Source organism: Fringilla coelebs (assembly GCF_963513975.1).
Source record: "Fringilla coelebs genome assembly, chromosome: 4".
Taxonomy (NCBI): Eukaryota; Metazoa; Chordata; class Aves; order Passeriformes; family Fringillidae; genus Fringilla; species Fringilla coelebs.
In genome coordinates this window covers 56,073,644-56,096,733 of record NC_140032.1, presented here as the reverse complement: position 1 = coordinate 56,096,733, position 23,090 = coordinate 56,073,644, and the positions used below count along the sequence as shown (strand labels likewise).

The following is a 23,090-nucleotide window of genomic DNA, read 5'->3' as shown; positions in this document are numbered from 1 at the left end:
CCACTACACTGTATCCTCTCACTCTGCTGCTGTTCCTGCCTCTCTGAAGTGCTCACCTGCATCTCCACTCTGATCTGGTAGTTGGGGGAAGGCACTTTCATCTCACCAGCCCAGGCTAACTTCTCTGTCGGGAACAATCTTCATTGCTCCTGCCTCCTAAGGCAACTTCTCTTGTGGCAGAAGTGCAGGGAAAAAAGCACAGCTACAGCTGAGTTTCTAAGGGGGCCACACCATACAAGCCAAGCTGACAGGACAGAAAGGCAAAGCACAGAGAAGAACACCAGGGACAGAACTCAGACAGTTACTAACATATCCCCAGCATGCTCAAAACCTGAATGCCAAAATCCCTTATTCAATGACTTTAAATTAGAAAATGCAGCAATAAGCTTAATCTGATCATCATCCTAATTGTCCATTCAATTCTCCCATGATCTCCTGCTCTGTGACACTACTTGAGCCTGACTCACTCACTCATCCCCTTGTTTTACATCAGCATAACTCCATGGGTGTTGAGCTGAAGTCTGAAGCACATCTGTCTGTCAAAGACAGATGGTGTGAGATCAAGTATATTTAGTCTCTCCTGTATCAGCTTCTGCTTGTTTCTGGAAAACTTCCCCTCAGTCAACTGCATACATGCCAGAACTAGAATGAATTGAATGTACATGGGAACTCTACATAAGTACAAAATAATCTGTGACCTCATTTCTTGCAGCTTCTCATACATTAATTTTCTCATCAATCACTAGGGAAAACAAAATCTGAGTGCAGGACATGCTGCAAGAAATTACATCAGTGGCTCTCTCTCCAGGGTGGCCTTTTCTGCCTCAGTCTCTTTTGTATCATGTAGACAAGAAGTATAAATCCAGTCTTTGAATCTGGACTGCTGTATGGAATATGCTTGTAAAAAATTAATGTTCATCTCATTACATTATAAGCTTACTTTATTTGCACACAAATAAACAAGCTAAGTTAAATTTTATAAAGGAAATATATCCCACAGCTGCACAGACTTAATGCTAACGGCACTAAACTTATCATACAGATAATTTTTCACTTAAAAAACCATATGTATACCCCCATTCTTATTTCATATATATGTAATTATAAGGAAACTACATATAAATACAATGGAAAAATACATTCAAAAGCTTTTTATAAAACTTGGCACAATATTATTTTGACTGTAATAAAAATATTTATGAGAGAACGACAGATGCACGGAGAAACAAAAATACATAACATCTAGTGCTTTGTCTAAATCCTGAAAATAAAATTTAATCTTTGGTATTACTAAAAAAGTTAAGTTGCAACCATCTAGAGTCCCAGCTTACAGCCTCTGTTCCACCCTCTCTGATTCCACTTTGCACAGGCTTTGCTGGCTGCAAATTTCCATAATAATTTGTGAACAGGCAGAGAAACAAAGCCAGCTAAATATGTAGTGTCTTCTTTCAAGGGCTCCATCCAACCTTCATTAAATTCAATGGAAAATATTCTATTGCCTTATTCAGGCTGAAGGCTAGGCAAAATATTTAAATTGATTTGCTATCAAAGCAATAGTCACCCACCAGTGAAAAATAATTATAACCATGTAACAAAGCATGGAACTGCCCCTGAGGCATTCCCTCCCTCATTTTCCCCTTCCCAGTGGGAGAAGTCACTCCCAGCAGCCAGGGAGATGATCCAGCAGCCATGGGTACTAAACCCTGAGCACACAGTACAAGTTGCCCTGGAGGTTTTCCATCCAGCCCATGAAATGCGGTAAAGCTGCAGCAGCATCAGCCCAGAAATTTAGATTGGACTTGGTCTCAGCAGGAGCTGAAATAAATCCAAGCAGTGGCTGCAGATGCATCCATCCCATAAACCCAGCATGAAACCCAGGAACATCCCTGCTTCAATAGCAGCTGGGGTTCATAAGACAGAATTTTCCTGTATAAGCCATGAATGCACAACATCCATCTGCATTTTTTCCCTGCAAGGTAAAAGCTTTTTGTCCATCTATTTTATCTTCACACTACACGAAAGCACAACATTTTAAGAAAGGCACATGGCTCTTTGAAGCAGTAAGGGAAATGCACACCACGGTCTGGTTCTCTAGGCAACTTCTATTATGCATACATCTTTTTGTTTGACCGGTCTCACATATCCAACCTGGTGCAAAACTAGACTGACAGACAGCTTACACAGTGATACCCTTCTGGCTGTAGCTAAATCAACTCAACCTTCCAGTAAAAGTTTCTTTTCTACACATCTCTGGATCAATGCAATACAGGACATTTTGGAGGAAAAGCGAAACACAGCAGAGAAAAAGAAAAATAAGTGCCTATAGTTTTAGCTACTGACAAATGTCCCAACTGTTGGCTTCTGATACCCATCCTCTCCACCCAAAAAAAGATGTATGGTAACCTTGTTAATATCAAAATTTCAGTTAGTGATATTTTTAGTGGCAAACCCATAGATCCAATCAAAGGTATCTGGGAAATGTTCATAGAGACACTGTGTATCAAAAAAAAAAAAAAAAAAATCAGGTTACCTCTGCTGACTGAATGCATGCCTTTGCTATAAAATGCACAGATTTTGGTGGATTATCCAAACAAGTCCTGGTTCTGTACTGTCTTCTATTCTTCAGGGAGTGCTGTGTAATTTGTGTAGCTTCATTTTAAGCAAGAAACAAAATAGAACTGATGCCTATGAGTCTCTATAAATGTGCTAGAAGGAAAAAAGATCAGAAATCCTTGTCCCAGCCTGAAAGTTCATCTGGAGGGCTCCCCACTTCAGGTGGATAGCTGTCAAAGTAGCTGTAATCAGTCGGTCCAGACAACTAGGACATTGAAAACACAAACAAAAGGGTGTTTCAGAAAGTACCTTTTGAAAATGTTCTCTATAGAGTATGCATAATTTTTGTTGCTTCCATCATGGAAATGAAAGGCTAATATGATAAAGATGATGTCTTTCAATGGATGCAATTACTCATTCTTTAAAAGAAATACCTCCAGTAATTACATTGTATATCAGAACAGTGGCATTAGCCTTCTTGTACAAAAGGACATTCCAAATATCAAATCCTTGATTTCATCCAAAGCCCTGTTAATTCAGTAAGAAAACTGGGCCACACTGTACAATTTGAATGCTATTTAAGACCAAATCTACACTCATAGGGTAGCTAGTCAAAGCAGACATTAGAATTACTTTTTGTTTCAAATTAAGATCAAAGTGAGCTTCAAATGCTTTATCCTTAGTCTCTTTTCATCTAAGGGCAAAAACAAATATGCCATTTAAAACTGGGAGCTTACTCAAGGATGTGTTTGAACTCAGTAGTAGGAGAACACAGGAATTTGTACTCTTCACAGTAAGATGAACAGTGCATCTTAATAATGTGCCCATTACCAAGGGAGACATATTTTTTCAATATTAGTTTCTAACCAAACACCATTTGTTCTAGTAATGGAGACAATGTAATGCAAAGTACACAGGCAGAATAATATTTCCATTACTTGATTGACTGTAAGTTATGTATTGCTTGCTGTCTCTCTTTCATTCAATTTTCACAACAAATGTTGAACTGTAATAATTCAAATGCATCTTTGGGAAGTTTTGCTATCACCATGAGTTGTCCTTTGTAGCCAAGCTGTGTTAGTAAAGCATTATGATACTGAAAGCCAAAGCCAATACCTCTCTTTTTAAAGGCGATGTTAATTTCCTCACTTTCAGACTATCCCAGTTAAAACCACTCAACCACCTGATTAAAAAGAGATGAAAGACAGACAGGGAGAGACCAAAAGAGAAAGACAGGTCATTTTCTGACATTATACCACAAAGAGCTGAAAAATCACATGAACAAGGGCTGTAAGAGGCTTTTTTCATGCCAACTCCTGTTAGAACACAGTTAGAAGGAGGAATCTGGAGCACTGTCCTTGCCACACAAGGCAGGGGCAGCTTCAGGACCACCAGGCACTTTGGCACTTCTGTGTGGAGGAGGTGCACAGACAGGCAGGTTAATACATGCAGAAACACAGCCATGCAGAGGCTTGTGTGTCTCCTTGGAATGCTACCCTTTTTACAGCATCAGAAGACAAGGAAAAAAAAAAAAATCAAAGAACTGCTTTCCCCAAGCACAAAGTGGAGGGCTTAGAAACAACTCAGATAAAAAAGAGAAAGCAGAAAATGTTTAATTTACAGAGGACTTCCTTTGTTAGAAGAAAGACTTGCATTAGAAAATTCATTGTGAGAAAGACTTTCTTAGTTACAAGAAAGAGCACAAAACCCTAAAATTATTGCTCTGGAGCCCTTAACTACTCATTCTTAAAAATCAAATGTTGAAGGGTCAGGAGGTCTGCAAGGCAGATGCTGAACTGGCATTGATTTCTCTGAGAACTGAATTAAACTCCTACATCAACAACCTGCAGCAAAATCAGGAAAAAAATAAAATTTCTAGATAATCATGCTGAGGATTTACATTCATATTGTTGCTTGCTATAGTTGCAAAAATACTCAAGAGCAACAGATGTCTACGAGTTTACCTGTCTGGGTTCTAAAATATTAAAGATATTTCAAATTAAGCCCCAAATTTTCTTCTTGGAAGTCTCTCTTGCTTACCTGTGCTTCTTGATGTCATTTATTCCATTCCTCAAATTGCCTAATCTTTCTGTAGGGTTTTGCCTAAAAAAAAAAAAAAAAAAAAAAAAAGGAAAAAAAAAAGAAAAATAATAAGGATAAGGATATATAAAATATTCCTATTTTTAGAAGAGCATTTATTGGTCCTAAGTGCTTGCATATAACAGTTGCAGAGGGATGCAGCTTGCATAAAACATGTGGCCTCATGAGGGGATATAATGAGGTGTTGCTCACTACTCCTTTTTTCTGAGGATGGAGAAACCTTCTAGAAAGCCAAAACAGTGTCACTCAGCTGTGAGAAGCAGCAGAGGGAAAGAAGCAGCTGGCTGAGTTTTAGTTGCATATCCTTTCTTTTTCCTGGTCAGCAGGTCTGAGTTACAAAAGGAGGCAGATCAAAATTTGCAGCCACAAAGATCCTTCCAATCATGGTACACAAGAATGTTGAGTACTGCTCCTGGTGGCATGGATGAAATCCCCCAGGAGCTGGGAATCCAAAGCCACTGTCACCAGCCACAGGTTGTGCAGGCCACTAAGTTAGGCTGGCCCTTTTGAAATACCACCTTCTGCACATTTTCTAAAGGACTTAAGCCAGTCTTTAAGTGCCCTATGTTTTCTGTAGAATCTATAGGCCTAAGTAATTTTGGAAGCTTTTTATTTTTTAAACAATGTGCTTGATTTGAAAATCAAATTCCTTAGCTCTTTACTCAGCCCCCACTTAAAAAATTTTCCCAAAGATGTCTTTCAGAAAAAATTCCCAGCTGCAGAGTAAGCCCGGAGCCTCTGCTGCCTCTGCAGACTCAGAGGTGTGACACATTCAGGGACATGCAATGCATACTGAATTCAATCAGAATAGACCATGCCATGCATAACAATTCCAGATGAGGTTGTCAGGAATTCAATGCTCAGTCTGAATCCTGAAAGAGCTCAAGCTCTCTACACTCAGGCTTTGCCCCAGACTGCCCCTCCTACCTGCAGAGTCTGCGGATCAAATCCTCAGGTCGCCTTGTTATTGCCTTAGGAAAATCCAGCTTTTCAATGCCTTTGAGAATCAAATTGTATGTCATCATCTGATCAGCCCCAGAGAATGGTGGGCTAGAAAAAAGAAAGCAGCACTGCTAAATGGAACATCTGGCAAGAGCAGATGTGGCCAACATTATCTAAGCAAATATTTGAAACTATAGAAAAAAATATAGAAAAAAAGCCCACTCTCCTACTTTGACAACCCTCACCCTTTCAGTCTGTTTAAGATATCAGAAATTCAAGCCACTTGGCTTGAAGCTGAGAAGCTTTCTGTAGGTACCAGGTAAAATGCATGATCACGTGTCCCTTTAATCCTAACTCAGAGAAGCTTCCACTTTGTATTGACACTTGGCATTCCCAAAGAGTTGTCACAGGAGTGCGCAGGGACCTCAAGACAGAGCCCTGCTTACAGTTCACCCACCCCACTGCACCCCATCACCCACTAACAGGGAAGAGAACAGTCTGTTGTCACTCGTTCCTCACAGGAAACAGCAGCAGCAGCTGCAGGAGCCCTACACCTGCCAATTACAGCTTGTGCCTAGATAAGCCAGAACTGAGAATACGTAACCCACTAGGTTCTGTGACATTTCTGAGATGATGGAAGGTAAGCCTCACATAAAGAAGTATGATTTTGCAAGGCTGTATAAAAATAACCTTGGAAAGGTTTCTAATAACAGACAAGCCAGGTAAGAACTGTAAGTAGGAGGCACTTACCTGCCAGTGAGGAGTTCATACACAAGAATACCAAGGGACCAAAAATCCACGCTGAAGTCATGGCCTTTACTCAGAATGACTTCAGGGGCAACATACTCAGGGGTTCCACAAAACGTCCAGGTTTTCTGCCCTGATCCAATCTTCTTTGCAAATCCAAAATCAACCTGATCAAAATCAACATATACTGCATAATGCAGAGGAGTTTTGCACTGGGAAGCCTTAAGGTCTTAATTGCTTCCTCACTTCCTGCAAAAACCCCAGAATTGCTAGTTTACAGCTAGAACAACCACACAGTGTAACTGTGAAGGAGAGAGGTAATTCCACTGGGTTACTGAATGTTATAAAACAGATACATTTATTATCACAAGTAATTTTCTGAATAGTTCTCCTTCTGGGGAGAACAACCCATGGTTTCCTTGAGGACATGAGATTTACTGTCCCTGAAAAGCAGGGGGTTGCTCATTGTCTTCAGAATGGTTATTTCAAGCTCCCTGAAGGGTCTTCTTGTTGCACTTCTCATGGTCACAGTAAAGCATGGCAGGAGTTCTTTTCTGTGTTCCCTCTCTACAAAGAGAAGGAGCCTGTGATTGTAAATTGAATCAATGAATGTTGAACCTGTGATGTATGAGGCTGGACAGGGAGGTAATTCTGCACCTGGGAAATGTGGTTTCTGTTCTTACAATAAAACTGACTGCTAAGAGATTTTTTTTTTCTTTTGCTGTTTATACTGTGGCAAGAGCTCTCAGAGGCTGCAATTCCCCAGTTTGTCCATGCCTTGCAGTGGCTTTGCAATGCCTTTGTTTCTCATTGTGCAATGAGAAACCCTCCCTCTTTACTTCTGAAGCACAAGAATTACTACACTCCAGGATCCTGGTTCTATAATTACATGCTATTTATATCCCCCCCTGCAAAGAAACAGGATACAGGCACAAAAGGATAACACTACAATTGATTACATCTTACCAATTTTATATATCCTTCAGCATCCAAAATTAAATTTTCTGGCTTCAGGTCTCTGTAGATAATTCCTATTTGATGCAGATAGTCAAAAGCCTCTGTCACACACCCAACACAAAACTTGGTGGTGAATTCATCAAAGCTGCCTCTGGAACAAAAATAATCAAAATCAAGTTCTGAAAATGCCTCAGTTATTAACCAGATAATATCTAACATCCAGAATATTAAGCAAACATCTTTTCATTGAATGCAGAGCCTACTCAGTAGCCACGTGGGGCTGACTTTAAAGGGCAAGGTTATGCTGTGTTTGCTGTTACCTGTCTCTCAGCAAGCTCCACAGTTCCCCTCCAAGGCAAGCCTCCAGGAGCATGTACACATATTTGTTATCCTTGAATGTGCGATACAGTCTGTGGAGACAAACAGTAGCAATTTAGGAAAGCAAAATAAAAATGAGACTTGTGGTGTCTTTCCTCCAGAGCTCACGTGTGCCAAACCCCATTCCTAATAGTGCTGCCCCAGGGGGACAAAACCAAGGGAACCTTATGCTCAACTTACTTCACAACAAATGGAGAACATATCTGCTCGAGGATTTTCTTCTCAGAATAGATATGCTCTTGCTGTTTGGTGTCCACTACGTGTTTCTTCTTTATGCATTTCATAGCAAAAGCCATGTTCTCATTTTTAACTTTAACCTGTGAATAAAAACAATGAAAACACGAGGCAAAGAAAGGATGTTTTACTAAGTTGTTCTCAGTAGATACATTGATATCTATCTTTTTCAACACAGCACAGGACTGAAATTGATGGCTGTAACAAGGGACAAATTCCAGATTTTCTGCAGAACTGTTATGTGTGATTTTAAGCCAAGCATCAGATATTTTAGTTTCCCAGTCCCCACTCGTAAAGTGAAATGTTCCCTCTGTTCATTTTATATATACCAAATAGCAGCAGCTTGGATAGGTACTACATATTACAGTGAGTTTATATCACAGTGGGTCCCAATTTCCATTTAAGTTTTCTAATCACCAGCATAATACAACAAGGAACAAACAAAAAGGAGAGGCAGTTTAGGAAGAATGTTTACAAATGATTTTGCATTACACTGAAATTTTATCCAATATGCAATAAAAAGATGGATGTTAAAACAGGGCCTCTTGGAAATGAAGGAAGCAGATATCTGTGTTCTACAGCTGGATGAGAATTCAATTTTTAGCTTAGTACTCAGATGCTGCAGTAGAATTTCTGTGTGGATTTTTTTTTTGTGAAGCATGAATCAGAATGGAATAGTTGATGGTCTAACGACTGTAAGGGATTATTGACTTCACTAAAAGCACAAAGTCTCCTTTAATTTACCACTACCTTCAGCAGCCTGCAGAAAAAGCATTCAGGTTTTTGTCAGATGTTTGCAGCTCAGCCAGAGGCGAGCGGAATTTAAGGCTTTGGGCTAATGAAGCTCTTGGTATCCCAGAAGCACAGCTGATCACACTATTGAATATGACTCAAAAGAGCCATTGCAAATTGTTGGAAATTTCCCAGTGAACAGAGCTCAGAGATAGCTCAGGCTGGCTGGAACTGCTGTGGGGCATACAGAAGCAGTTCCACCAGCACAGACTGTGTGGTGCCATTCAGATTGCTCCAGGTCCAGGCAGATTCCTGGAAAAAGGCCTGCCATTCAGGGGACATAATGCAGGTAGGCACGCCTGTGAACTCCACATGCACAAACTGATGACTGTGTCTGGTGAGCAGGCAGGTACTTCTAACAGCAGGAGATGGAGGCACACAAGAATGGATTTACTTCTTTAAATACCCAAGTCCTGAAATGCTTTTTTAAACTATGCATTGCTTTATGGAGAATTATTTCTGCCTGAGGGGCACAAGCACATAGAATACCAAAATCCTTCACATTATTTAGTGGCTAAATCAATCATCCAAGACAGAGAGCTTCATGAATAATTTTAAAACATTCTCTTACAAGCTCAACCCTTCCGAACCCACCAACACCCAGAGTTGTGACAACTTCTAAGTTCTGGAATGGGGAAGGAGGGAACTGGGCTACTTTCTCCTTCAGCTCTATCATCTCCAAAGACACCTCTTTGGTCAACTGTCCACAGAAGGATCTTCCTCTGCATTAAAAAAAATAACATAGGTTAGTGCTTTTCCTTGCCGTTACTTTTAATGATCCTATATAAACGAAAGGAAAGGAAATTGAAAAGGAGGAAAGGGGAAGTGGGAAAGGAAAAGGAGGAAAGGAGAAGAAAAGAAAACTCTTCTTATTTCCTAACAGAATCTTAATGGAATCCTATAGAAGTAAATTAGGAGAAAAATGCTACTGAAATTCACTGAGTAGAATCTACAGTAATTTTAGCAAGACCCGATCCCTGGTGAGATTCCTTGATGGGGGCAGCTGCAAAAGTTTGGGCAGTCCAAGCTGGAGAAGCAATGCTTGAAGGACTGTGTGCCAGTTCCAGTAGAATTATCAGAAATAAGAATGCAGATATAGTTCTAAACAGAGGAAAAACACACTCTGCTAACCTTCCAGCAGTGCTCAGACTGAAACCAAAGGTACACAAACTAAAAATGTGGCCCACAGCTAAGAGCAGACATCAATACCATCAGTGCTACACTGAAACATTAAAAATAAACTGTTTCTTTATGTCTGCTTCTTTCTTTTTGAAAGGGCACTTAATCTTTTGCACAGTAATACAGATTCCTCAACTAAACCTGGAGTTAAAGTTGGCCTTCAGGGGTTTTTAACCAGTCAAAGAACTTATCATCAAAATGCAAAATCTATTTGAGCACAACATAATCTTTTTTTTTTTTTTTTTCTGTGCTCAGTTTTCCAGGAATAGAATGAATTCTTGTTTGGAAGTCAATACCCTGAGATTCTATGTAATTTTTGTATCAGAAAAAGTTTGTTGAGCTCCATAAGCATAGCCAGACATTTTACTACAGTGACTGCTGTCATTCCTAGGGGTCCATCTCCTTCAACTACCATCCATGATTTTACTTAAGTATCTATGACTCTTTTTCACGATCACCTACTATAGGTGTAACAAACATGATCTGACTTACTTTGCATGTCGCTTTTCATCAGCCTGGGCCAGATTGGCCACATAACCTTCCAGGTAAGTTTGCAGCTCCTCATAAGTTCCAACCGTTTGATTAAATGTCCTAAAACCACAAAGGAAACATCATAAAGTGCCGAACATTTAAGTCATGACCCAGTAGGAGTTGGTGGGTACTCAAGGATCACTTCGTCCAGGCTCAAGAAATGATCAAGAAATCTGGCAAAGGGGGCAAAGGACCCATGTGGAGAAATAAAGAATTCCTGTAATTACTCAGGCTTAAGTGGAAAACACACAGGAGATGGAAGCTGGGTCAGGCTACCTGGAACAATACAGAGAGGTTGTCAGGGTAAATCTAAATGAGACAAGGATGGCCGAGGCCCACCTGGAATTAATCTGGCCAAGGATGTCAAGGACAAGAAGAAAGGCATGTTCAAATACATCAGTAACTAAAGGAAAACAAAGGATAATGTGGACCCATTTCTAAATGGATCAGGGACTCTGGTGACAGAGAAGGCAGAGTTACTGAATGCTCTCTTTACATTGGGCTTCACTGACAAGAACAGGCCTAAGGAACCTCTGACCCAGGAGATCAGGATAAACATCACCACTACAAGGAGAGAAAGAAAAGAGTAACTCTGAACTACTCTCAAGCTTCTGTGCTCCAGCACCTGCTGTCAGCCTCTCTTCATTAGTATTCCTAAAGCACAACCACTCGTTCAGGATTCATTTAAGGAAACATTGTGGTTTTGCCTACAGTGAAGTCACATTAACCCACTGAAAGTCACTTTAACCTGCTGAAAGAGGATGCAAATCTTTTATGAAGGTGTAATGTACTTACTCTCTGTCTATAACGAGGCACTCCACGTTGTACTCATCTGCAATAACATTTGCTGATCTGACGTCGTCACTGAGAATTGAAATGCATTAGGAGAATTCAGAAGCATGTCAAGATCCTCAAAGTACCTCACACTGCACTCATGGAGGGTCACAGCTGATCTAGTTGAAACTCCTCAAAGGCCTCTGCAGCCTGTACCTGGATTAATGCTGCTGAACCAAATACAAATTTTAGCCTTTTACTGGTCATTATTATGGTCTAGCACAGTATTTTTTCCAGTTTCAATAGGGTTTGGATCATGACATCCTTTAGCAAGCTTCCAAGAAATTAGGGTGAGATGTAATCATTACTACCTCAGGATTCACTACTTATTTCTAAAAAGATCCTTGGATATAAAACATTCCCAAACCCAGGGGACTCCCTCCTCAATCACACACGTAAATATGTACTGTGTGACTCCTTCTCTCTGTTTCTTACTGCCATGGGCAATGGAAACAAGAGCTCATTCCACTCACAATGACCTTATCCATTCTGGCATTTACAACCTGGCACACGTTCTCACCACAGTTTTTATAAAAGTATTAACAATAAGCCACAATGCAAAGGGCCAGAATTTGACTTCTGCAGGGAGAGTCAAACGTAGATGCCAGTGTAAACTTTCAAGCTCTCTCTGTAACCCCTCAAACATTAACACAAATTTGGTCACTACCTTCATCTACTGACTTTACAATGAAAAGAAATACATTCAAAAGAGCCATGAGTTGTAGAATCTGACAGTGATTGGACAATTGAGATCCTGAAATTCACATCATGAATCAGACAGTGTGAACCAACCTAATGAGAGCCTTTTCTCCAAAGTAATCTCCTTTGTACAGATTTTTAATCACCTGAGGCTGCGAGTGGTCTGTAGTACTCTGGGTAACTATCACCTGGAAAGTACAGGAACAAAAATTTTGTAAGGGAGAGTTTCAAAGTATTGCATGGTTTTCTTTCTATTCTGTGTATTTGAGAAATGTCTTAAAATCAGTAATGCTGCAAAAAGAGTTAAAGATATGTATTGTTACTCCTCCTCTCAAAAATTACACCCAAACATTCCCTGACCCGTCTCTGACTTTTGCTGGGAAGAAGGAATATATTCATTATTGGCGAGCCCTCAACATTTTCTCCTCATTCTTTTTGAAACAGCAGAATAAGTCACATTTTAATGAAAGACTGAAAAATATTTCAGTTCCCACAGTGGGCAGATGTCATATGAGCTTTTTGTCTTCTCAGTTAAATAGGCAACACTCCAGAAGCATTAACTAACATTTCCCCTCATGAAACCCTGCTTCCACAGTAGCACTTTCTGCTGATGCCCATTTTAGCAAGAAACAAACTAGAATACCTACAGACACGGAGATGTTTTGGGAACTGGAAGTTTATTGTGGAAAATTCTCCTGATTTAATTCTTTAGAGTCCCGTGTCAGCCTCCAAAGTATCAGCTGAGGGATAAAGGCTGCTGCCTTACTCCTCTGGGACTAACAAATGAAAGGATTCTGAGACAGCTCAAAGGCCATTCTCCATTAAGCCTGGGACTTCATTACTTAGACTTTTCACAAGTCTATGTTTTGCCCATCAGATATTGTACCATGTAGGAGAAGACATAGGGTCAAATCTCATTTACAAAAAAAATTACAAAAAAAACCCCCTTTACATCTGTGCCACAGAGTCAAGAGGCTTCAGGACACAATTTAATTACATTGTAATTAGAATAGTATAACATGAGTTCATTGTGAATGAAAAATTAGGCTCCCTGAATCTCTGCAATGCTGCTCCAGGCTTTTATCACAATTCTGTGAATTTATTAGCATGTGCAGAAACACTCTGGACCATTTTTACTGAAGACTACACCCCATAAGGTAGCTTTTAGAGACAAGTGTTTGTACATGTTATTTTTTAAGCTAGGTTTATTATACCTTACCTTTCCTTTTGCTATTATAAAGAAGGTGTTCCCTTCTTCTCCTTCCCGAATAACATAATCTCCCTTGTCATAGTACTCCTGGTGGGGGACAAGTGAGAGAAAATATTGTCCAATAAATCTTTGAAAGGTTACTATGCAGAGTTCTTAACACATGTGGGTGTTTCACTGATGTTTAACTTCCTATATCCTTCATGCCTCCATGTGAAAAGAATGAAGAGTTACCACTATCCTTGGAAAAAAATCCCAGCTATGGTTCTAGATCAGGCCTTTACCTTCAAAGGCTGCTGGCAAATACAGCCCTAAGGCACACAGATATTTGGCTGGATTCATGTGCTGGGGACATAATGCCTTCTTCCCTTACATCTTGCAGTATATGTGATCCAAGGGATATGAAAGTATTACATATCCACATTACAAAGAGGTAAACAAAGAGTTTTACCAAAAGAGTCCTGGAGAGCAACTTTGTACTTAATCTTAATAAAGGATAGAGTACAAATCCTCTTAACTACTTGTTTGACTCCTTTGATGCAAAAAATATAACATACTTCTATGTCACTGAATGTTATTATTTTCTGCCAACCTGGAATTCAGCTCTGATCACTCCAAACCCACTCTAATATCAAAAAGCTTGGTTGTTTTTTATTTTTCTTTGTTACTTTGGAAGCTTACTGAATACTATTTAGAAAAACTTAGTATCTTACCACTTCCAGGCAGTCCATGATCTTGGTTAATTTATCTTCAGGTAAGTTTTTCAGCAGGGACACACTTCCAGAAAACAAAACAAAACAAAAAAAAAAAAGCCCCGTAACCCAAAGTAGTTATCATTAACAATTTTTTAATGATCTCTTCTCATCTATGCAATTTTCACAGTCAAATTTTATAAATAGTTAAACTAGTCGTGAACTCAGTATATAACTAAATCTTGATTTGGAAGGTTCAAGCATTCTCATCCTGGTTTTTAGATAAACAAACTCACACAACTTAGAAATGCAGCAAACATTGTCAGTTTGTAAATCACCTTATATCTCAGGAGAGGAAAGACTTTAGTGGCCATAAGGATTGATTTCAAAAGAATCCAGCAATTACAAACCCAGGACATGATAGCAATTCAAGAATATATTTTCAAGTGCACTGCAGAGACTGCAAAATCAAAGGTAAAAACTTCAGTACTCTGGACAGCTACTGAAAGATAATCCAATTACAGTAAAAACTTTGTGAACTTGCTGGTAGGAATGAAAAAAACCTTCCACCCTGATAATTTGCACTTGTAAAAGTTAGGAAATTATAGAATTTTCTATCTATTCAGGCTCAGTGAAGAAGTGTGAAAACACACAAGCATTCTATGCATGGCCAGGCTTGGCAACTTGATTTGAAGGCATAACAGAATGGTCATTCTGGGCTAAAAAATAGAATATTACATCAGCTAATTGTGGTTTGGAACATCTAATTTCCCCATCTTCCTAAGGAGAAGCATGGCACCACTCTCAGGAGAGCATGGCACCCTGGTCCCTGCAGGAGAGAATTATTCTGCTCTGCAGATTTCTTGGTAATTTATGTTGGAATTAGTTCATAAGTTGAGAGACATGCAGATCTCCTATTCAAATCTCCAAAGGATAAGGAATATTCTTTAATCTAGTCCAGCAGCAAACTAACTACTCGTTGGAGGATTTACTTAGCTTTATTTATTATATTGTTCTAAGTTCTAGACCTGTAAGTTCCCTATACATTTATACTACTACTTAAAGGCATTCAAGCACCTATTGAAGTTTTCTAGTGTGATGTAGGAGAAAAACAATGAAAATTGAAAAAAACTCTTATGAATCTTAAAAAAAACCAAACAAACCAATATTCAGGCTTTTGAGGCCATATTTGCATGAAGAGCACCTTTTTCTCTCTGTTTACAAGAAAGGCACAGTATTGCTGTGCACCTTACTAAGTAGCACAAAGCAGTGTCAGAAATAGAAATTCATCATATTTACCTTCTAAGGAAGTTTCTGTATTGCTCTTGTCTGGTTTGTGCTGTCACTCTCATGATATTTTGAAACACTTCTCTGTCCAGTGCCCATGTTTTAACATTAGTGATTGCTTTGAGAAAACATAAAAAAAGAGAACAAAATCAGCAATGTTTCCAAATTATTTGATAGATGATATTACAGAATCAGCTCATGTAGAAGACAGACTAGCTATTTCACAAGGCCCAAGGCTGAATATTAAAATATCCAGCACCTATTGTAATCAGACTTTTAAAAGAATTCAATTCCCACTTAAGAATGCTCACTAAAGTAAGGAATAGATTTCCAAATGGTTCCTCTAGGTAATGCTTTCCATACAATTTCATAGGCTGAGCAACCTTGGAAATGACAAGGCTGAACACTTGGGAAAATCTACCCTAATCACAGACAGTCACTGCACTCAAAAGCTGTAAAATGCAAAGAAGCTGATCTGAAAGAAATAAGATCCTGGTTAGTTTTCCAAAACCTATGTAATTAAATATTGTGCCTTGGATCAAACTCTAATTCAGATTATATGCAAATTCAAATTGTATGCAAATTATCTGCACTAAGATAGAAAAAACAGAGGTCAAGAAATAAATTTAATTTCATTTAATCCTGTGATCCTCACACACTTTTCCTCCAAACTCTCTTTTACATAAGAGAATCAAGGGTAATCAAAATATTAATGATTCATTTTCAAAAGATAATAAAACTATTAATATGATAAGCAGGCACAGGATTCAGCATCAAAGATGCAAATCACTAAGCAGCCTCTCAGTGCAATCATTGACACAACAAAAGAGTTAGTATTTTTTTAAGCTAAAGGTGATTCTATTATTTTAATCTCTGCTTTTAAAAGATGCTACACCATATTCAGCAGTTTTCCTTCTGCCCTAAGAAAGAACAAAACTGTGTTTTCTGGGAGATAAAATTTACAGAAAAAACTGGGGCAATTGATTTCCTCCGTTTTTCATCAACATAGAACCATTTTTTTCAGAGAACAAAAATGCCAGGTTTAAAATGAAGCACAGTCATTTCTCATTGTACATAATACACACATATGATCTGCCATCTATCAAAATAGATCAAAAAATATTTTTGGATGCTGGATGGGAGAACAAAGGTGTTACTTTGGTTTTATTTCTCTCCTAGATAACATCTTTCAGTTTACTTTGCACAAAGAAAACATGGCAAGTATCCAGCCTATTGCAAATTGGTATTTCCTGTATATTGCACCTCAACTAAATGAAGCAGTTATAGAGTTAGAAAATCGTCTGCAATCTCAAAGATGAGATTAAAAAAAGAGAGAAATTCAGAAACATTGGGGTAAATCACATTGCCCATTTCAAATACAGCCACTGCCTGTGAAGATGCTGCTGAGCAGCAGCAGCCACTGAGATGCTGTTTGGATGAAATCCTTCACTTGTGAGTTCTCACAGGCTGCAGGAAAAGGGTGTCAGGAGATCCAGCATCAGGAAAGGGCTTCACACGTGTGTTCACTACTCCTGCTCAGGTATGGCATTGTACTGCTCTGCCTCCACAAGGATCACAGGAAAGCTATTGGGGAGGGGTGGATTTCTGCAGTGTTTGCAAGTATTCAAATACCTTTTCTTGTCCATAACTGGACAATTCTTGTCCTACCTCAAAACCAATTAATGCTAGCAAAGGCCTAAAGCAGCTTGACATCTTATTATGTGGAAACACTACTTTATAATGCTAATACTATAGAGCAGGCAAAAAAGAAAAATAGGGAACATATTCAATTAGAACAGCATGTTAGTAAGAAAAATAATCACATTACTGATGCTGTTCTGTTTATCAGGCAGCAACAAAAACAGATTACATGTAATAACTTCCATCTGCAAAGCCAGCAATGATTTAGTGCCTAAACTGGGTGCAGGAAGAAAGACCAAAAGCTTTTACAGCAAACAACTTCTTGTTTTATTCCATTTTCTCCTTTTTAAGTCAACATGAACTCTTCATACTTACTGGTGGTACAAAGTCCCTGCAGATTTAGACAAGAAGAAAAATTAGTCTTCAAACAAAAGTATTATTTATGAAATGGTGGAGAGTGGAAAAATGATGAAGTTAACCATATTTAGTCACTTACTTGTTTTTCACAGAGCAATTACGGCATACTGCAAAGGGAATCGGGGGTATTTAATGGATGTACACCCCGTTTTATTCAGGAAGAGGAATAATTGTACCAGAGCAACACTTAACCACTCCATCCTGGTCAGTCCCCAAACTGCCAGCTGCAAATGGTCTAGGCAAGACTCAGTAACAAAGATGATACAGAACTAAAAGAAGTGCAAAAGCACCTTATTCCTGCACATTTTAAATTGAATTAGAATTGTACCCACTCCACTAAAAACACCATGGCTCTCATATGCTTTCAAACTCACTGCAAATTCATCCTTGGCACTGCATTTGACACAAGAACATAAGAGTCAGAGACCACCACTGCTACTAAAGCATCCACAATTGAAACACAATCCTGCCCTAGTTGTTAGTATGATACAGATCAGGCTAACCAGCACAATTTGGAAGTGCCTAATGGTTTATCAAGGGTTATGCCAGAGATGGAATGACATGGCACAGTATTTGAGTTCCCAATAAGAAAGAACTCAAGGAAGAAATACATGAGTTTACTGTAGATAACAAAGACATGCAAACATCTATTAAATGAAAACTTCAAAGGAAATCTGGGTATAACAGGGATCTCACAAAAATCCACAGGTTTCATTTTGAGCAAGGTTGCTGTATTTAACCTCAGGTACCTTTCACAGAAGCTGTCCGCGTGCAGTTGTATAAAATGGCCAGTTCACCAAATGCTGTCCACACAGGTATTGAGGAGAGTAGTTTATTCTGCTGAAAGACTTCCAGACTGCCCTCTGTCAAAAATCACCAGGATAATAGCTATTAAACTTGTGCTCAGCTGCACAGAGTGAATGGAAAACATATCTATATATTTCTGACTTTGCCACTCCCTGGAGCACAGGAATGGGAGCAACAGTGCAAAAAAGTGCTTTGAAACACACGTGCAAACCAGTAAAGATTTATTTTTTTAAATGTACGGCTAATCTACAGATGTGCTCTGTAAGGAAGGGCCATTCTAAATCCTGATGGATAAACTTCTGCTACAACAAGCCATTCACTTGTGGTTCAGATACTCTAGTGTGGTGTAAAGAAAGAAGTCTCAAAATAATGGTCACAGGAGAAATGACTCATGATTTATCTCTTCATACAGATGTATGAACATGTATATGCAGAATGCAAAGGAGAGGGCAGAAAAAGTAAAAGCACATTAAATCTTCATTCAAGAAGCTGTTCTAGTAAAAGTTAAAGAAAGTCTGAACCTCTTCACAGTTTACAGCCCCAAAAAACCTTCCCTTAAACATGTTATGAAAATTCTGTCCTCTTCTCTCCAAGGCCCACACCATTTCCTCAAGAAAGGTTCTAATGTGCCAGAAAGTTCAAGGTGCACATCTCCTTTATGATATTTCATCTGTTTTCAAAGTGTTATCATTTTGTCTTGTAATAATATGACCACACTGTCACAAATCCTGCCTCCTCTTTTTTCCTGTAACATTTCTGTTTTTCCTAACACAGTTACCATCATTTTTTTCCAACTAATCCATCCATATGAAACCAGAAAATTAGCTTTCCAACATATACCAGATTGCTGGCCTACCTGTTTAAATATTCCCACCTCAACAGAACACACAGTACATATAGTATGAGCTCTAATTCATATGAGTCTCTGAGACTTTTCGTGGTCCCCAGTTGATGAAATATGCAAATTCAACACAATTTTTTTTTTATGGTGAAAAGATGAAAGATCTTATTGCTGATAGGAGCAAATTTCAGGTGTTAAACTATAGCTGAACAGCAATTTGAAGCACAGTAGCAGTCAGCACAAATTATTTCAGACTTGTTGGCCTTATTTTAAGAAAATCTTCTTATCCTAAAGCTTTTTTCTTTTTTTTCCCCCCACAAAAAGCCAAGCAGGTCTTTTTTTTTTAAAAAAAAGCAGCCTCTCAGCTCTGAGAATAATGAATGCAGACCTCATCTTTCCATTTTCCATGCACAGAAAACTGGTGTCTTATGAATGTTGAGAAGAAAGTTCATTTCAGGAGTGGCTTCATGATTGAACAGTTCTCTGTATTTTAAATAATACCTGTTCCTCTGGAGAGGAAAGGGTTGACTACACCTAAAACAGAAAGGAGCTGCTGGCCTCTGGACTTTCAGAAATGGAAAAGGTAATGAAAAAACATTAAATCAAGACTTATGTTTCCAAGGTGCTTTTTATTGCTCTCACTCTGTTTCATAAAAGTCACTGGTAAAACTTGCATTGCCCTCCACAGGGACAAATTATTTAGAGGCACAAACACCCTCACTGTGATTTCCTGCAAAACCTTCCAAACCCCTTTCCTGTTTCTTGCCCTTGTGTGCTGTACAAGTAAGCGATACTCACCCTTGAGCACAAAGATGTGATTTCCTGGCTCTCCCTGTCTGATGACGTAGCTCCCTTGCTGGAACGTCCTCTCGTACATACATTCCACCATGTCTCGTGTCTGGTGAGGCTCCAGCCTCTTCAGGAACTGGTTTTTATTCAGGGCATCTGTGATGAGCTTCTTCTCACTGGTTGCAAACGAAAAACCACAAAGTTTAAAATGCCCAGCATGGCTGGGGTTTGTTATTCACCAAGCATTCAGTTCTCAAGAGGATTCCTCTCATTTCTAACACACTGCTCTGCCTGCCCTGTTTAGACCTTGTGGGATGTTAGCCTGGTTAGTGAGGGAATTGTTGGCGCTGTAGTCACCTAGTGGAACAATCCCATCGAACAATCTTGTTCTCACTGCTCCCTGAGACAGTCTGCATCATTTCCTCTTGCAGTAAATGCATATAAATGGGTGACTTGTAAAGACAAGAACTGTCTGTATTTGAGCTGCTGGTGGCACAGCCCAGTGGTTGGATTTTAAGAAGGAGAAAACATGGAAAATGAAACAATGAATGCATCTGTGGATAAGGGCTAACCAGCCAAAACAAAGCAGGCCATACACAATCTATGGCTTCTGATTGATTTGAGTATGTTCTGGCTCAAAGGCATCCTATAAAGCAGTACCTCAAGTCCTCACCAGAAATGAAAGCAATTAAACAACTTCTGCACTGATGGGGCTTTTATGGCCCTCCTGATAGTTTTCTTTTACTGCTGAAGTGAAGGATAAATTCTGCCTTTGAGTCCCCATGCTCTTAATGTTGACAAAGTCAAAACCCTGACAGATTTCTGAGGTATTTAAGGCCTCCTCTTGTTTTTATTCATAAAGCAATGGGAGGTTGTCATCAAAACTAGGTTATGTGGGAAAAATCTCCCGAGGACAATCCAGGAATGAACAAACCTAGAGCACGTAAATACACTTACATTGTTACTAGTCATGTAATGACTGAAAATAAGTAAAGGTGATGAGATGATGCAGGAAAATAAAACCAAGTAGCTATGGTGAGGACTGTGGTTTAGAAATAGGAATCATAACTTACCTTCTGCTAAAAGCAACAGGGTTAATGGAACATAAGCTCTAACTTAGTTTTCATCTAAAGCCAACCTTGCTAATTTGATTCATCCTGGCCTGGATCATGTGTCCAATACTGCAATAAAATACAGTAATTGCATATAACCTGATACGTGAAATGACGACAAAAGCTTCCAGAACTATGGAAGAGGAGACTATGCTTCTAAACTTTCATTAAAATCATCCATGCTGAGATACTCCAAACAAAAGTATGGCACTCAAACCCCTGCCACATGAATAGCATAAAATTGTGCCATTTGTTTAACAAATATTTCTAAATGGGACTGGTGACACTCTGGAACCAATGCAAATTCAAGAAGCGTGGAGCTTCCCCTCCTTCTGAGGCAGCTCCTTGCACAAGGGGCACTGTAAAGTTACCTTACACAGCAGTGGGGCTGCATTAAGTCCTTTCTCTGTAAAGGGGAAGCATCTACTGGTAGCAGCAACTCCAAACACCTCTACAGACACTGTTAGGCTGAGGGTCAGTATTTGCTAATTACAGCACACAGAATTCTGCAGACATGAAGGTTACACTTGGTCCTTATGAGTCTAAACTGCCTGAACTTGACCTACTACAGTATTTACAGACCAGGTAAGGAAACCAAATGTCTGTGCCTTTCATCATTTGGCTGTTTCAAGAGCAAGGTGATGGGGTCTTTCACAAGTGCATGTGTATCACAGGCTTATATAACTCAGAGACATAGCAATGCCCAGCACTGCAGATTTGTGGGGGGTTTTTTTTGGCTTATGTTTGCTTCCAAAATATTTGGAAGATCAAATAACACCATAACCACTATGACATTAAAAATGACGTGCATTATGTTCGGATTGCTTAAGCTGCAATACTTGCTTTGGCTCTGGCTGCAGAACTTTGCTAATCCATGCCTCTCCTCCTGGCTTTACTCCTCGCTGCTGTTACAATTCTGTCTCTGAAGGCACCTAGAAAACCATGTGGTGGACTGCAGTACAAGGATTGTGCCAAGGAGAAGACAGGTTACAAACAGAACACTCTTAAAACTATGATTTGAGCTACCCAGGTATTTGTGATAAAATATTAATGCAGTTCTCTTACTCTGGAAAAACACTGCCAGCTGAAGTTCTCAGCTCTTTGTGGTGACTCAGGCAGCCTTTCTGATTCATGAGGCAGCCTCCAAGGTGCAGTGCTGGACATGATGGATGAGAAAACATGCCTCATAACTCTCAGGTCTACTATGGTAAAGACTCAGATATGCAATGAATAATAAAGCTCCCCACAAATCTGAAGGCACTAAAGTCACTGGCTGAAGTCCAGGTAGTGTCTGGCTAACACCACGTTAAACAGACTCTCAGGTTATGTCTACACTGCAAGGTAAAAGAGGGTCTAAGTTATACTTAAGGATACCAGTCTGATATCTCTGTCTGCAAGGTCAGCTCTGACCACAGAGGTTTCTGGGTCTGTCAGAATCTAGAAGGTGTAATTGGATTCAAAGAGGAACAAGTAAGATTCAGTTCCAACACCATGATTGTTAGAAGCTGGAGGGAAGGAGGAAGCTGGCAATAAAGCTAAGTCCAAAAAAAACATGTAAGATTCTCATCTGAAACACAGAGGCTGCCCACCACTCTTCATCTGAAGTCTGTGGGACAGAGATGATTCTTGGTTAAAGCTACCCACAAACTCAACCACAGTCCATCACAGCTGCAAAGCCTACATGAAAAGGATGAGTACTTTAATCCTGACTTATCATGAGGAGGGGATATAATTACGATATAAGTAATAACCTTGTAACACAAACAAAGAAGCCCTCTGAAACGAGCTCACCTGGAATCCTTTCGTACTGTAGCTTTTTCAAGGGTAAACATAGTTTTCCTGCTCAAATCACACAGTCCTGTTGTTGGCTCTGCAGATACACCTTCCTTGGCTCCTCTCCTCCTGTCAGCAGAGACTTTAAATGGAGAAGGCTGAAGAGAGTGCTCTCCTTGAGTGCTAACAACATCCTGCAGCTTGTTCAGCTGTATGCACTTGCTCTGAAGCTCCTTGGTGAGTTCTGCTATGACCTTAGTCTGCATAGCCAGCTGTTCCTGAAGCTCAGCAACATGGCTTCGACTCTCTTGCAGCTGCTGATCTTTTCTCTTCAGCTCCTTTTCCAGTTCAAGTACCTTGCTGCAGAGGACATCAGCTGGCCCATTGATCACATTGATGCCTAGGCATGGGTCCATCAGAAACTTGTGGCTGGCAGCACAGCCAATAGCCAGGTTTGCCACGTGCCTATTCGGCTGCCTCAGGTGCTTGGGTTTCACTAATCTGTTCCCCATTTTGTCCAGAGACCTAGGTGGGAAAAAGAAATCTGCAGTTTTCTTTCATTCCCAAAGAAAAAATAA

The 23,090-nt window shown here is 39.5% G+C and overlaps 1 protein-coding gene across 2 annotated transcripts; it reads right to left on the bottom strand.

Annotated features, from left to right (window-relative positions):
• Positions 1–2,722: 2,722 nt before the first annotated feature.
• Positions 2,723–23,024, bottom strand: PRKG2 (protein kinase cGMP-dependent 2; the record flags this gene model as incomplete). Of its 2 annotated transcripts, XM_084204770.1 has the most annotated exons (18): positions 2,723–2,818; positions 3,670–3,736; positions 4,594–4,656; positions 5,581–5,703; positions 6,346–6,509; positions 7,309–7,450; positions 7,620–7,709; positions 7,858–7,994; positions 9,275–9,425; positions 10,375–10,473; positions 11,209–11,277; positions 12,040–12,134; positions 13,166–13,243; positions 13,867–13,930; positions 15,145–15,250; positions 17,940–18,053; positions 19,637–19,803; positions 22,531–23,024. In XM_084204770.1, the coding sequence occupies 18 exons, from the start codon at positions 23,022–23,024 to the stop codon at positions 2,723–2,725; spliced, it is 2,319 nt and encodes a 772-aa protein (XP_084060896.1). The 2 variants fall into 2 exon arrangements, with proteins under 2 accessions (XP_084060896.1, XP_084060897.1); XM_084204771.1 differs by lacking the exons at positions 10,375–10,473; positions 11,209–11,277; positions 12,040–12,134; ... (4 more) ...; positions 19,637–19,803; positions 22,531–23,024 and having other exon boundaries at positions 9,359–9,382.
• Between the last annotated feature and the right edge of the window lie 66 nt (positions 23,025–23,090).